This window comes from Dasypus novemcinctus, chromosome 26 (assembly GCF_030445035.2).
Source record: "Dasypus novemcinctus isolate mDasNov1 chromosome 26, mDasNov1.1.hap2, whole genome shotgun sequence".
Classification (NCBI taxonomy): Eukaryota; Metazoa; Chordata; class Mammalia; order Cingulata; family Dasypodidae; genus Dasypus; species Dasypus novemcinctus.
In genome coordinates, this window is record NC_080698.1 from 5615632 (window position 1) to 5629842 (window position 14211).

Below are 14211 nucleotides of genomic sequence, written 5' to 3' on the forward strand. Positions count from 1 at the left end.
CTTAGTCATATCTCCCTCTGGTTATGCCTGGGAACAATTCTACACTTTTAAGAACTGTGTGATCAGATTGGGCTACTTAGATAATCTGGGGTAATCTCCTTTTGAAATCCATAACCTTAATTACATCTGCAGAGTCCATTTTGCCACATAAGGTAACCTAGTCAGTCATAGGTTCCAGGGATTAGAACAGGAGCATCTTTGGAGGGCTCTTGTTCTACTTGCCACAGTACTCATCAAGAAATATGAAGGTGTTGAGGTTCTTTTTACTGCACGTGGAATTGGTGGCTTTAGTCATTCATATACATGCATATGCAAACATACATATGTATATAACACCCTCACACATGTATAGTCTTTGGTTTTCTGTTCTGCAGATTTTTAAAATTAATTAGCTTTTTATTTGGGAATAATTTTAGATTAATAGAAAAGTTGCAAAGATAGTACAGAGAGTTCCTGTATACTCTTTACCCAGCTTCCTCTAATGTTAATATTTTATAGAACTAGGTACATTTGTCAAAACTAATAAATTGACACTAGTACATTATTATTAACCAAACACCAGACCTTAACTGGATTTCATCAGATTTTCTATTCATGTCCTCCTTCTATTTAGTTGTTATATCTCCCCTATTTTCTCTGGTCTGTATCAGTTTTATCTCTCTGTCTGTCTCTCTATCTATCTCTCTAGCTATCTCTCTATCTCTATCTATCTATCTATCTATCTATCTATCTATCTATCTATCTATCTATCTATCTATCTATCTATCTTCCTCCCCCACCCCGCCACCCCTCCACCAGTTGTCTGCTTTCTGTGTCCATTCGCTGTGTGATCTTCTGTGTCTACTTGTATTCTTGTCAGCAGCACTGGGAATCTGTGTCTCGTTTTTGTTGCATCATCTTGCTGTGTCAGCTCTCTGTGTGCAGCACCATTCCTGGGCAGGCTGCACTTTTTTTGAACTGGTGGCTCTCCTTTCGGGACGCACTCCTTGTGTGTGGGGCTCCCCTACGTGGGGGATACCCCTGTGTGGCACAGCACTCCTTGCGCGCATCAGCACAGCACGTAGGCCAGCTCACCACACAGGTCAGGAGGCCCTGGGTTTGAACCTTGGACCTCCCATGTGGTAGGCAGATGGCCCTATCTGTTGGGCCAAATCCATTTCCTGTGCCAGTTACTTAATCTTCATTTGTTTTTGTTTTTTTCCTCCTCTTTTTATTTATTTATTTATTTAATATTACATTAAAAAAAATATGAGGTCCCCATATATCCCCCCACCCCCCTCACCCCACTCCTCCCCCCATAACAACAATCTCCTCCATCATCATTCAACATTCATTGCATTTAGTGAATACATCTCTGAGTACCGCTGCACCTCCTGGTCAATGGTCCACATCATAGCATACACTCTCCCACAGTCCACCCAGTGGGCCATGGGAGGACATACAGTGTCCGGTAACTGTCCCTGCAGCACCACCCAGGACAACTCCAAGTCCCGAAAATGCCCCCACATCTCATCTCTTCCTCCCACTCCCTACCCACCCCCCATTTTAATTTTTTTTTATTGTTATTTTTTGTGACTTTGGCAGTCTTTTTTTTTTTTTTTAAAGATTTATTTATTTATTTTTAACACCCCCCCCCCCCCGGTTGTCTGGTCTCTGTGTCTCTTTGCTGCATCTTGTTTCTTTGTCCGCTTCTGTTGTCGTCAGCGGCACGGGAAGTGTGGGTGGCGCCATTCCTGGGCAGGCTACACTTTCTTTCGTGCTAGGCGGCTCTCCTTACGGGGCGCACTCCTTGCACGTGGGGCTCCCCTACGCAGGGGACACCCCTGCGTGGCAGGGCACTCCTTGTGCACATCAGCACTGTGCATGGGCCAGCTCCACACGGGTCAGGGAGGCCTGGGGTTTGAACCGCGGACCTACTTTGGCAGTCTTGAAGAGTACCGGACAGGTATTCTGTAGAATGTCCCCCAATCTGGGATTTTCTCATGATTAGTTTGGGGTTATGGGTTTTTGGAAAGAGTACCTCAGAAATGAAGTGTCCTCCTTTCATATCCTATCAGGAGTTACTTGATATCCCTGTGGTATCAGTGAGGATATTAAACTCCTTCACTTGGTAAGGTAGTGTTTGCCAGACTTCTCCACTGTAAAGTTACTACTTTTTCTCTTTCTATGCTCTGTTCTTTGGAAGCAAGTCACTAAGGCCAGCCTGCCCTCAAGGTCATGGGTGGGGTGGAGGAGGATTAAACACTACCTCTTGGATTGGAGAGTGTCTATATAGATTATTTGGAATTCTTCTGTAAGGAAGATTTGTCTTTTTTTCTCCCATTTATTTATTGATGTAACATGGACCCATGTATATTTACTTTTTACTTTGGATTATAAGCCAGTACATCATTTATCTTCTTGGTCAAACTGTTCTAGTTCTGGTCATTGGGAACTCTTTCAGATAGGTTGCTCTGTCTGACAGCCCATCATTTCCACCCCCACCCCCCCCCCTCTTTTTAGCACTTCCTTTCATTCTAATCCTGTAAGATGCTTTGCTTCCTCTTATATATTTCCCTTCTCCAAGCCTAGAATCAGTCATTTCTCCAAGAGCCTTGGTTCCTTTTCTTGGAGATTGATATTTAGAAATCAAAATACGGGCACAAGGTGTTATTGCTGCTGGAGTGCCATGCTTCTATGCTCCCTTTGTAGAGGGAGCTGGGTAATAGGTATACATTCACCTGTGTGAACACACATCCCTCTGTAGAGGGAGCTGGGTAACAATGAGAAATCTGGCTCCTGTCTTCTACCATCCATTCACATATTTGTTCAACCCTAGTATACATGTAAAGCAGTTTCAGAATTGTTACCCAGCATCCCTGTGAGAAACAAGTTTACCAGCCATAGTATAGTGTTAATGTATAGTTGCTTTTGTTTTTAGCTTTGCAATTTTCAGTCAGAACACTGAATTGTTCAGTCAGAACAATTCTCTTTAATTTCATCATGTTTTGTTTCTTTTTTTTAGGAGGTACTGGGGATTGAACCTGGAACCTTGTATATTGAATGCAGACACTCAACCACTGAGCTATACCTGCTCTGCTTATAATGTTTTTTAATTTAAGTTTTGTCTTTTTTTTTTTAAGAGAGAGATGATATAGGTTTACCGAAAAATCATGCAGAAAATAGAGTTCCCATATACCCCTTCCCTATTATTAACACCTTGTACTAGTGAAATTTCCATTTCCTAAAGTTATTTTCACCAGCTTTTCCCCTTCCCCACTTTTAGTGCAGTTAGGTCATACAATTGTAAAACGGTTAGATGAATTCCATTCTGGGATCCCTGACATCTGGTTGTGTTTTATTTGTTTAGTTTGTATACTTTAAAGTATGCATACTTTTTGTGATATACAGATTGATTTTGACAAGTGCATCGAGCCATGTATCTGTCACTCCTAGTACCCTAATGATCAGTTCTTTTACCTTAAAAGTTCCCTTGTGTGTCCCCTTTGGAGTCAACTACTATCCCCTTCTCCTGTAACCTCTGGCAACCATGTTACACTAAAGTATTTTCCATCTTGGTAGTTTTGCCTTTTCCAAAGTGTCATATGAATAGAATCGTACAATATGTAGTCATTTAGGTCTTTCATGAAGTCAGATGCATCTAAGATTCATCTGTTTTTTTGCATAAATTAACTGATAAGATACTGCCAATCTACCTACCAAAGTGGCTGTACCATTTAACATCCTGACAATTATGCATGTTTAAAGTGAGTGATGGGGAAGCGGACTTGGCTCAATGGATAGGACATCCACCTACCAATGGGAGGTCCATGGTTCAAACCCCGGGCCTCCTTGACCCGTGTGGAAATGGCCCATGAACAGTGCTGATGTGCGCAAGGAGTGCCCTGCCACGCAGGGGTGTCCCCCGCATAGGGGAGCCCCATGCGCAAGGAGTGCGCCCCGTAAGGAGAACCATGCAGCGTGAAAGAAAGTGCAGCCTGCCCAAGAATGGCGCTGCACACACGGAGAGCTGACACAACAAAAAGAAACATAGATTCCCGGTGCTGCTGATAAGGATAGAAGCAGTCACAGAAGAACATACAGCAAATGGACAGAGAGCAGACAACTGGAGGGGGAGAGAGAAATTTAAAAAAAAAATAAAGTGAGTGATGATTTTAAATTTCCAATGGAATGAAAACTAGAAGTCAAGAAGGCATACTGACAGCCTTTGCAGTTGTACAAGGTGATTTTTAGTATTTTTTCACCCTTTAGTTCATAAATAGGAACATAATTTTTTAGTGAAATTATTGAAGCACTTTTTCTTTTAGTGATAGACTTTCTAATTCTGTTGAGAACTAGATGTTTTTAATAGATAAAGTGAACTGTATAATTCATTTGGAGCAGCTGATGTTCTTCGTGTATGTGCTTCAGTTGTTAGTCTATAATTACCTCAAAATATAAGAAAATTTTTAAAAGTACATTAAGATGTTAAAAATATACACTTATGGGGAGTGGATGTGGCTCAAAAAGTTGAGTGCCTGCCTTCCACATGGGAGGTCCCAGATTCAGTTCCTCATGCCTCCTAAAAACAACAAAACAATTAAACAACAAGCAAACAAATGAGAAAACCAACTCAGGGGAGCCAATATGGCGAAGTGGTTGAGTGCTGGCTTTCCACATACAAAGTCCTGGGTTCAATTTCCTGGTCCCTCAAAAAAAAACAACATATATATACACACATACACACTTTTTTTTTTTAAGATTTTAAAATTTATTTATTCCCCCCCTTGATACTTGCTTGCTGTCTGCTCTCTGTGTCCGTTCACTGCACGTCTTCTGTCTCTGCTTGTCTCCCGTCGTGCCATCTTGCTACACCAGTTCTCCATGGGCATGGGCCGTCAGCTCTCTGCAGGTGTGAGCCAGCTTGCCTTCACAAGGAGGCCCGCAGACGCGACCCCAGGACCTCCCATATGGTAGATGGGAGCCCGGTCGATTGAACCACATCCGCTTCCCTATATACACTTTTTTCGAACTCACATTCTACTGTGAAAATTTGCCTGAGTTTTCATGCTTGAAGAGGGAAGTATTGATTTGTTCAGTTATTGAATTTTCTCTCTTGAGTGGTGAGGCAGATAACGGTTTTCTCATGTTTTCTCAAGAGTCACAGAATATTTCTTAGAATATTTTGAGTGCTGAAGTTCAAAAATGAATTTGAAGTAACAGCCACAATTGCCAGAGATTATATATCTGCAAAACTGTTTTCTTTGAAGACTTTGTAGGCCTACTAATTGTAATGTTTAATTTTGTAATGTATATTAGTGACTGAATGAAAATTGCTTTTGGTTGTCATTGATAGAAATAAGAAACACTTGGAGAGAAATGAGTGTTCTCTTGGTTGGAAGACATACTTTCTGGCTTACCCAGGACAGTCTCAATTCTAGAATAATCCTTAACAGTGTCTCCCTCACTCTGAAGTATCTTTTGGGGCAATTTATAGAGCCATTCTACTTGGGGGGGGCTCAATAATACCCATTTTCATTCCGTATTTCTAAAGCATTTTTTTCCTTCTTGAGAAAGAATGAGGTAAAGGTCATACTGTTTTCTAGTAGTTTTGGAGGGCATTTAACCAAAATAAATTTAAAATTTTCAATTTTTTTTAATGAATTCAGGCTAAAGTCATTTGACACCCTGCCTGACATCTGTCTTTAACAACATTTTTTTTTCTTTTATTTATTCATAGATTTTTTTTTTTAACAACAGTTTTTTGGAACTTATGTTTCTTTTAAGTGGGATAGCAGAGAAGATATGACACTGTGCACAAAATGTCAAACCTATAGCAAGAGGATTTTTTTTTGCTTTACTTTAAAAATGAAGACATTTTAGTATCTTCTAAAGACAGAATTTAGGGAAAAAATTGCTGCATTAATTGAATATCAAAAATTGGAAACAAAGTGCAATTGGCGGGTACCTTCTTGAGAGTAATTTTTCATGGAATATTTACCAGTGACTCCTCCAACAAAGTCCGGTTGGTTGTGGTTACATAGAGCCCCATACATCTGTAGGATACTATGTAGCTGTTGAAATAATGAAGCTCCTGCAGGCGCTAGGGGAAGACCTGTGCCTTGGACTTCCCGGTCACTAGTAGGGAATCCCTGAATCTCACGATCACCTCCAGAAGGATGGTACCAGTTGACAGGCTTCCTTTCTCTGCACCTTCGCCAGTCTTCAGTTTTAGCATTAAAAATAAAATTTCCAATTTGATATAAAAATTGGGGGAAAAGGAGCGGGGAGCTCAACCAGTTGGGCATCTGCCTACCACATAGGAGACGATGGGTTCAGGTCCCAGTGCCTCATAAAGAAGATAAGCTGACACCATGCCAGCCTCAATGAGCTAGACACCCACACCCCACCGCAAGGAGCTAGACGCTACACTGCGGCAACGAGCAGACGCCTCAAGCCAGCAGGCACTGCAGCCTGAGGAGAGTGGGTGTGACTCAGGCCGTTGGGCACTCGCCTCTCATGTGGGAGGTCCCAGGTTCAGTTCCAGTGCCTCCTGGAGAAGGAGAGCAAACAGACGAGAAAACATCTGGGCGTGGGGGGAGGTTTAATAAAACTAATAAAGTAAATAAATCTTTAAACAAACAAACAAAATGAAGCCATCTCTATTGACTTAGAAAGATGTCTGAGATAAAATTAAGGGTAAAACAAAGTTGTAGAATAGTATGAAGAGTGCGATCCCGGTTTTTGTAAATCATAATTAAATGAAACTCTTAGGGCTGTGTTTGTATAATTTGGTAGCATTCATTGACAATTAAAGTAGTTAACTCTTGGAGTCAGATTGGAGAGAAAGAAGGTGGTCATTTACTTTTTTTTTTAGGAGGTACCTGGGATTGAACTCAGAATCTTGTCTATGGGAATCAGGCGCTCAACCACTTGAGCTACATCCGTTCCCCGATCATTTATTTATTTCTCTCCTCTTCCCCGCGCGACTCCCCCAGTTGTCTGCTCTCTGTGTCCATGTGCTGTGTGTTCTTCGGTGACCACTTGTATCCTTATCAGCGGCACCAGGAATCTGTATTTCTTTCTGTTGTGTCATCTTGTTGTGCAGTTCTCCATGTGTTCATCGCCATTCTTGGGCAGGCTACACTTTCTTTCGCACTGGGCGGCTCTCCTTACGGGGCGCACTCTTTGCACATGGGGCTCCCCTAAGTGGGGGACACCCCTGCGTGGCAGTGTACTCCTTGCACGCATCAGCACTGCGCATGGGCCATTTCCACACAGGTCAAGGAGGCCTGGGGTTTGAACCATGGACCTCCCATGGGGCAGGCGGATGCCCTATCCATTGGGCCAAGTCCGCTTTCCTACTATTTTTTTTTTTAAGATTTATTTCATTTATTTCTCTCCCCTTTCCCCGCATTGTCTGCTGTGTCCATTTGCTGCGTGTTCTCCTGTGTCCGCTTGCATTCTTGTTATGTGACACCAGGAGACTCACTTTTTTTGTTGTGTCATCTTGCTTCTTCAGCTCTCCGTGTGTGCGGCGCCACTCCTGGGCGGTCTGTGCTTTTTTCACATGGAGCAGCTCTCCTCACAGGGTGCATTCATTGCGCATGGGGCTCCCCTATGTAGGGATACACTTGCATGGCACGGCACTCCTTGCACGTGGCTGCCCTGCACATGGGCCAGCTCATCAGAAGGGTCAGAAGGCTGTGGGTACTGAACCCTGGACCTCCTATATAGTAGGCGGATTCTCTATCACTTGAGCCATAACCGCTTCCCTCATTTACTTTTTATTTCACATAATTTAAGAAAAGAAAGATTGTAAGCTAATTTTGGGGAAATTGGACCATTTAAAAATAGGACTGTAGTTTTCTAGATTTTATATTTAAAAATAATATGTAAAACACTTTTTTTTCCAGTGGACAGACTGGCTCAGGAAAAACATTTACTATGATGGGTAAGTAAATTAAATGTTAACATTTTCTGGTTTCTGGTCTTAATCAAGTCTTTTCCTGATGATGGTGCTAAGATACATTTCTTGGGAAGGCATAATTTTTATACATGATATTTTATACAAGGCTTATTCCCTTCACTTCTGCCAGATTGCAAGTTCCTTGACAGCAAAGTCCATGTATTAATAGTGTTTTTAACTCTTCACCAGCTCAGTGCTTAGCACAGAGGAGGTGCACAGTCACCATTTTTATAATCGGGTTTAATGAACTTTTACATATTAGTAAAGCTGTGTAGTACTATTCAGATCAAGATTCCTAGTCAGTAATTATTCCCATCCTGTTTCCTGAAGTAGCCTTTGCTCTGATTTCTATTACTATTATCATTGGTTTGCTTGTTCTTGAACTTCCTACAAATGAAATTATGTAGTATGTACTCTTTCGTGTCTGGCTTCCTTTTCTCAACATCGTATATAAGATTTATGCATATTGTTGCATGTAGTATTAGTTTATTTCCACTGCTGTGTCATATGCTATTGTATAAATGAGTATACTACAAAATTTCTATTCTACTATTCATGGACATTTGGATTATTTCCAGTCTTAGACCCTATAAATAATACTACAATGAGCATTTTTTTCTTGTATCTTTCTACATGTCTTTGGAAGCTCATTTCTGTTGGATATATACCTAGGAGTGAAATTGCTCAGATTATATGGTGTAATATAATAATATAGTATAATGAGTATATCCATCTTTAGTAGATACTGTCAAAACAGTTTTCCAAAGTGATTATTCTAGAAGTATATGGAAGTGTCAGTTGCTCCACATCTTCATCCATACTTGGTATTATCAGTTCTCCAATTTTTAGCCATTCTGGATTATGTGTAGTGTTTTCTCACTGTATGTTGTTGTTTTTTTTTTGTTTCCTTTTGTTTTTTTTGAGGTGCCAGTACCCTCGTATGTGTGAAGCTTGTGCTCAACCACTGAGCCACATCAGCTCGTTTGTTTGCTTGTTGTTTGTTTTTGTTTTTAGGAGACACAGAGGTCGGAACCTAGGCTCTCCTGTGTGGGAAGCAGGCGCTTAACTGACTGCTTGAGCCACATCCACTCCCCCTCATTGTATGTTTTATTTGTACTTCTCTGATGTCTAATGACAACTGAATTCCTTTCATATGATTACTGGACATTTGAATAGCCTCTTTGAAATTCCATTCAAGTTTTTTTCTCATTTTCAAAATTAGGTTGTTTTTTTCTTAGGGATTTGTGGAAATTCTTTATATAATAGAAATGAACCATTTTTCTATGATTTTAGGTTACTGAATTTTATCTATGTTTTTTTTTTTTGTCTTTGAGTGTACTTAACTTTTTTCCCCTTATGTTGAAGTTTATTTTATTATTGTCAAATTTCAGGTTTGGTTTTTTTTTTTTTTTTAATGGTTTCTAAATTGTGAGTTGTAAGAAAGATCTTCCCCCGTTCTGAGGTTAAAACAACAAATATTTGAGCGCTACAATATGCCAGGCACTTTGGAAGGCAGTGGTGGTCTATTTGAGTACTAGGAAATGTCCCGGCTCACATGGAGCTTATATTCTCCTCTAATAATTACACCAGAGGTGATAAGAGGAAAAAGAAAACAGTGTAAGGGAATGGAGAATAGCTAGACAGGTTAGGAAAGGCCTCTCAGGAGGTAGCATCTGAGGAGAGTGAATCTGGAGAGCATCCTGGAGAAGACTTCCAGGAAGAGAGGCGGCAGTGTACACGCCCCAAGCTGGGAGCACGCTCAAGCTTTCGTGACTACAAGAAGACTGGTGGCTGGATTGCAGTTTTCCAGGATGGGGGACTAGTGAGCAGGGAAGTCAGAGCTGTAGCCTGGGCTGGGCCATGTAGGGTGTTAGAGTCCCTAGTGAGGATTTTAAATTTTATTATCAGTATAATGTGAAATCCTTGGGAGAGGTTTTTTTATTTTTTTCTTTTTTAAAGGAATTATATGCTCTGATTTACAATTAAATGGATTACTTGAGCAACTGAATGAAATAAGGACAGTAGGAGGGGCTAGAGTAGAGCAGGATTCAGAGCTTCTACAGTAGACTAAATATTTTGTTTAATATTCAGTAGGAAATGACATAAAATTATCTGTGTATTCTATCTGTATTGTTTTGTTAATTTATTTGCATTTTTCTACCTATATGTATTTGTAAAAAGGACAGTTTACAAGGGCCATTTAAAATATTCTAGCCAAGGATAAACCTATAATTTTTATTTTTCTGAAGATTTATTTATTTTCCCTCCTTCCCTTCCTCCGGCCCTGCTATTTTTGCTGGCTGTGTTGTCTTCTCTTCTCATTTTCTCTCCTAGGATTTACCGGGATTCGATCCTGGAGACTCTGATGTGGAGAGAGGTTCCCTGTCAATTGTGCCACCTCAGCTCCTGGTTTCTGCTGTGCTTCTTCACCTTGACTGTCTCCTTGTCTCCCTTTTGATGTGTCATCATCTTGCTGCGTGACTCGCTTACACGGGCACTGGCCCACCACATGGGTACTCGTGTGGGCACTGACTCACCATGTGGGCACTCTCTCTTCTTTTTCACCAGGAGGCCCCAAGGATCGAACTCGGGTCCTCCCATATGGTAGGCGGAAGCTCTATCACTTGAGCTACATCCGCTTCCCAAACCTATAATATTTTAAAGTTTATTCTCAGTACCTTTCTTGAGATTACCCAGCATTTTGTTAGTTCCTTTGGTCTCTATGGTGTATTTAATCATTATTTATAGTGACTTATAGATCTTTTCTAGTTGTATTTTTTTCAGGTAAATATAGTTATAGCTTGAATTAATATTCTCTAAAATCCTTCTATTTACATACCTTCCCCCAATTTAATGCAGTAGAGATAGACCTACTCTGCATTTGTCTATCTGCATGGAAATTTTGTCTGACTTACCAGCTTGGCTTTTTTTTTTTTTTTTAAGATTTATTTTTTATTTGTTTTTCTTCCCTTCCCCGCCCCCCCCAGTTGTCTGCTCTCTGTGTCCATTCGCTGTGTGTTCTTCCATGTCCACTTGTATTCTTGTCGGCGGCACCAGGAATCTTTGTCTTTTTTTGTTGCATCATTTTGCTGTGTCAGCTCTCCGTGTGTGGTGCTGCTCCTGGGCAGGCTGCACTTTTCTCGCGCTGGGTGGCTCTCCTTACAGGGCGTACTCCTTCTGCATGGGGCTCCCCTACACAGGGGACACCCCTGTGTGACACAGCACTCCTTGCACGCATCAGCACTGTGCGTGGGCCAGCTAATCACACAGGTCTGGAGGCCCTGGGTTTGAACTCTGGACCTCCCATGTGGTAGGTAGACGCTTTATCTGTTGAGCCAAATCTGCTTCCCCCAGCTTGGCTTTTAATTTCAAATTAAGATAAAGATACCAGTGAATGCTAAATTTTAGTATTTGATGTGTTTTTAAAGCACTACTCTAAGTACTTTATCTTTATATGCTCAGTTAATCCTTTCCAAAAGCCCTGTGAGGTAGTTATTATTATTATCCCCATTTTATGGTTGAGAACTTGAGGCTTGAGAGATTAGGTGACCAGCCTGTGGTGACTCAGCCAGGGTGGGTCTTTAGCCTGGAACACAGGTCAACCTCCTTTAAATTGCTTCTGCCAATTGGGACTAGATGTCACATGCAGTGATATGCAATAAATAAGGTACAATTACTTGGTATTACTGTTCATCCAGGTACTTGGCAATAGAAATATTTTCAAATTTGATACCTAGATGGGTAGTTTTGTTTATCAAACAACAGCTACTTAAAATTGATTGGGGTCTATTCAGTGACTTTTCATCATTCCCATTGATAGGCAGGTTCTACTCTGGTATCGTTCACAGACTAAATTTAACCAGTTTTAGAACACCAGGAGGAAACTGATTATACAGTGTTTCAACCCATTTCTGTACAAAAGGCCTTTTGGTGTTGCCATTTTAAAGGACTCCTATAATAGAATAAAAATGAACAGTTTTTTTTTTTTTTTTAACTTTTTCAGGACCATCTGAATCTGATCAATTTTCTCATAACCTGAGAGGAGTAATCCCACGGAGTTTTGAATATTTGTTTTTCCTAATTGATCGTGAAAAAGAGAAGGTAAAACTTACTGTCAAAATGAAATGGTTCTATGAAATGTCTGGTTTTAAAGAGTCAGTTATTAATAATTAGCTCATAATATATAAAACGGTGTGGTGGTATCTACAATGTGTATAGGCTAATGTGGTATTCAAAAATAGTGCTTAAGGGAAACGGACTTTGGCCCAGTGGTTAGGGCGTCCGTCTACCATATGGGAGGTCCGCGGTTCAAACCCCGGGCCTCCTTGACCCGTGTGGAACTGGCCATGTGCAGTGCTGATGCACGCAAGGAGTGCAGTGCCACGCAAGGGTGTCCCCCGCGTGGGGGAGCCCCACGCGCAAGGAGTGCGCCCGAGAGGAAAAGCCGCCCAGCGTGAAATGAAAGAGCAGCCTGCCAAGGAATGGCGCCGCCCACACTTCCCGTGCCGCTGACGACAACAGAAGCGGACAAAGAAACAAGACGCAGCAAATAGACACCAAGAACAGACAACCAGGGGAGGGGGGGAAATTAAATAAATAAATAAATCTTTAAAAAAAAAAAAAATAGTGCTTAAGATAAAATTAAGGGCTTTTTAGTGTTCAATTTTAATTGGGTTTCTAAATTATATAAATTGTATCATCCTTTAACCCAGATTGCTTATTTAAAAGACTAAAGTACTGCTTCTTAGGCTGTCAGATTTTGCAAGAGAGAAAGTCTGAAGAAAATCTCAAGCCCCACCCCTAACTGTACTGGCTCACAGAAGACTGCAGGTGTCCCTTGGTCCTCATGACATTCAACAGTGCTGGATGCATCCTTACCTCCTTTGCAGCACCTGCCACACCTGCCGGTGATCACCTTGCTCCACGTGGGTGGGGCTTTGTTGACCTGGGGCTGTGGCCTCCCTCTGTCGTTGGCTCCCTGGATGGCCAGCTCCGCTGCTGGATTCCCATCACCCTGTGTTGGTTCCAAGGCACCTCAGGAAACCCCTAGGGCTCCTGGGACCACAGTCTGACTCTGCTTAAAATGTGATGATGTATTGAAACTAGTTATCTGAGTATTTTTAACTGATTTTGAGGTGTCTTATATTGTGTTTAAAGGCAATATTGTGGGAAAATTATTGTGTAACTCAAATGAAAGAGAGATTAGTTCTCAAGAAAAACAGGGATGAAACAATGCCGTATAATTTGTTGGATGATGATGAAAACAGTCCATCTAAGTTAGACTTCTCTTACAGGCTGGAGCTGGAAAGAGTTTCCTTTGTAAATGTTCCTTTATTGAAATCTACAATGAGCAAATATATGACCTTCTGGACTCTGCATCAGCTGGGCTGTATTTAAGGGAGCATATCAAGAAGGGAGTCTTCGTTGTTGGTGCAGTGGAGCAGGTGGTAACCTCGGCTGCTGAAGTCTATCAGGTACCCTGCCCTGAGCTATTTGATGGTTAGGTAATGTGGCATGCTGTGAAAGCACCTGGCTCAAGAAATGAGGTGTCAAAAATATTTGCTCATGAGTCACCCTTCCTTATGTTTTCTAAGGAGTTTTCTCAACGTTATACTTTGAACCACATACCCGACCATCTCCCATGTTCACTTGCTCCCCTCAACCCTCCCCCCAATTCCTTGGACCATCTAACCCATCCTCCCATCCCTAGCCCCCCTCAAGCCTGCAAAGCCCAACCCAGTAGTTTCCCTATGCCCCCATCTTATCCCTTCACTGTACAATTACTTACATCCACTTTATCATAGATTTTGTCTCTGTGGGCATTGGCTCACAACCTTACTCTCCTGTGTAGCAATGCTCCAAAATGTACTCATCAAATGTAATGAATGTATCACACTAATGAAAGAAGTTGTCAATGTAGGAGGAGTGGGGAACGTGGGGAGTGGGGTATATGGGAACCTTATATATATATATATATATATATATATATATATATTTTTTTTTTTAAGATTTCTTTTATTTATTTCTCTCCCTTCCCCCACACCATTGTCTGCTCTCTCGTGTTCTTCTGTGTGCGCTTGCATTCTCGGCGGCACTAGGAATCTGTGTCTCTTATTTTTTGTTGCGTCATCTCGCTGCATCAGCTCGCTGTGTGTGTGGCGCCTCTCCTGGGCAGGCTATGCTTTTTTTGTGCAGGGCAGCTCTCCTTGAGGGGCGCACTCCTTGCATGTGGGGCTTCCCTAAGCAGGGGACACCCCTGAGTG

General features: G+C 41.5%; 1 protein-coding gene across 3 annotated transcripts in view; it reads left to right on the forward strand.

The window, feature by feature from the left end:
* KIF15 (kinesin family member 15) overlaps positions 1 to 14211 on the forward strand; it is a 101349-nt gene that overhangs the window by 14205 nt on the left and 72933 nt on the right. For all 3 annotated transcript variants that reach the window (XM_004476765.5, XM_058288793.2, XM_071212012.1), the window contains 3 exons: positions 7896 to 7933; positions 11952 to 12049; positions 13243 to 13422. In XM_004476765.5, the coding sequence (XP_004476822.2) occupies positions 7896 to 7933; positions 11952 to 12049; positions 13243 to 13422 (316 nt within the window). The remainder of the gene's footprint in view (positions 1 to 7895; positions 7934 to 11951; positions 12050 to 13242; positions 13423 to 14211) is intronic.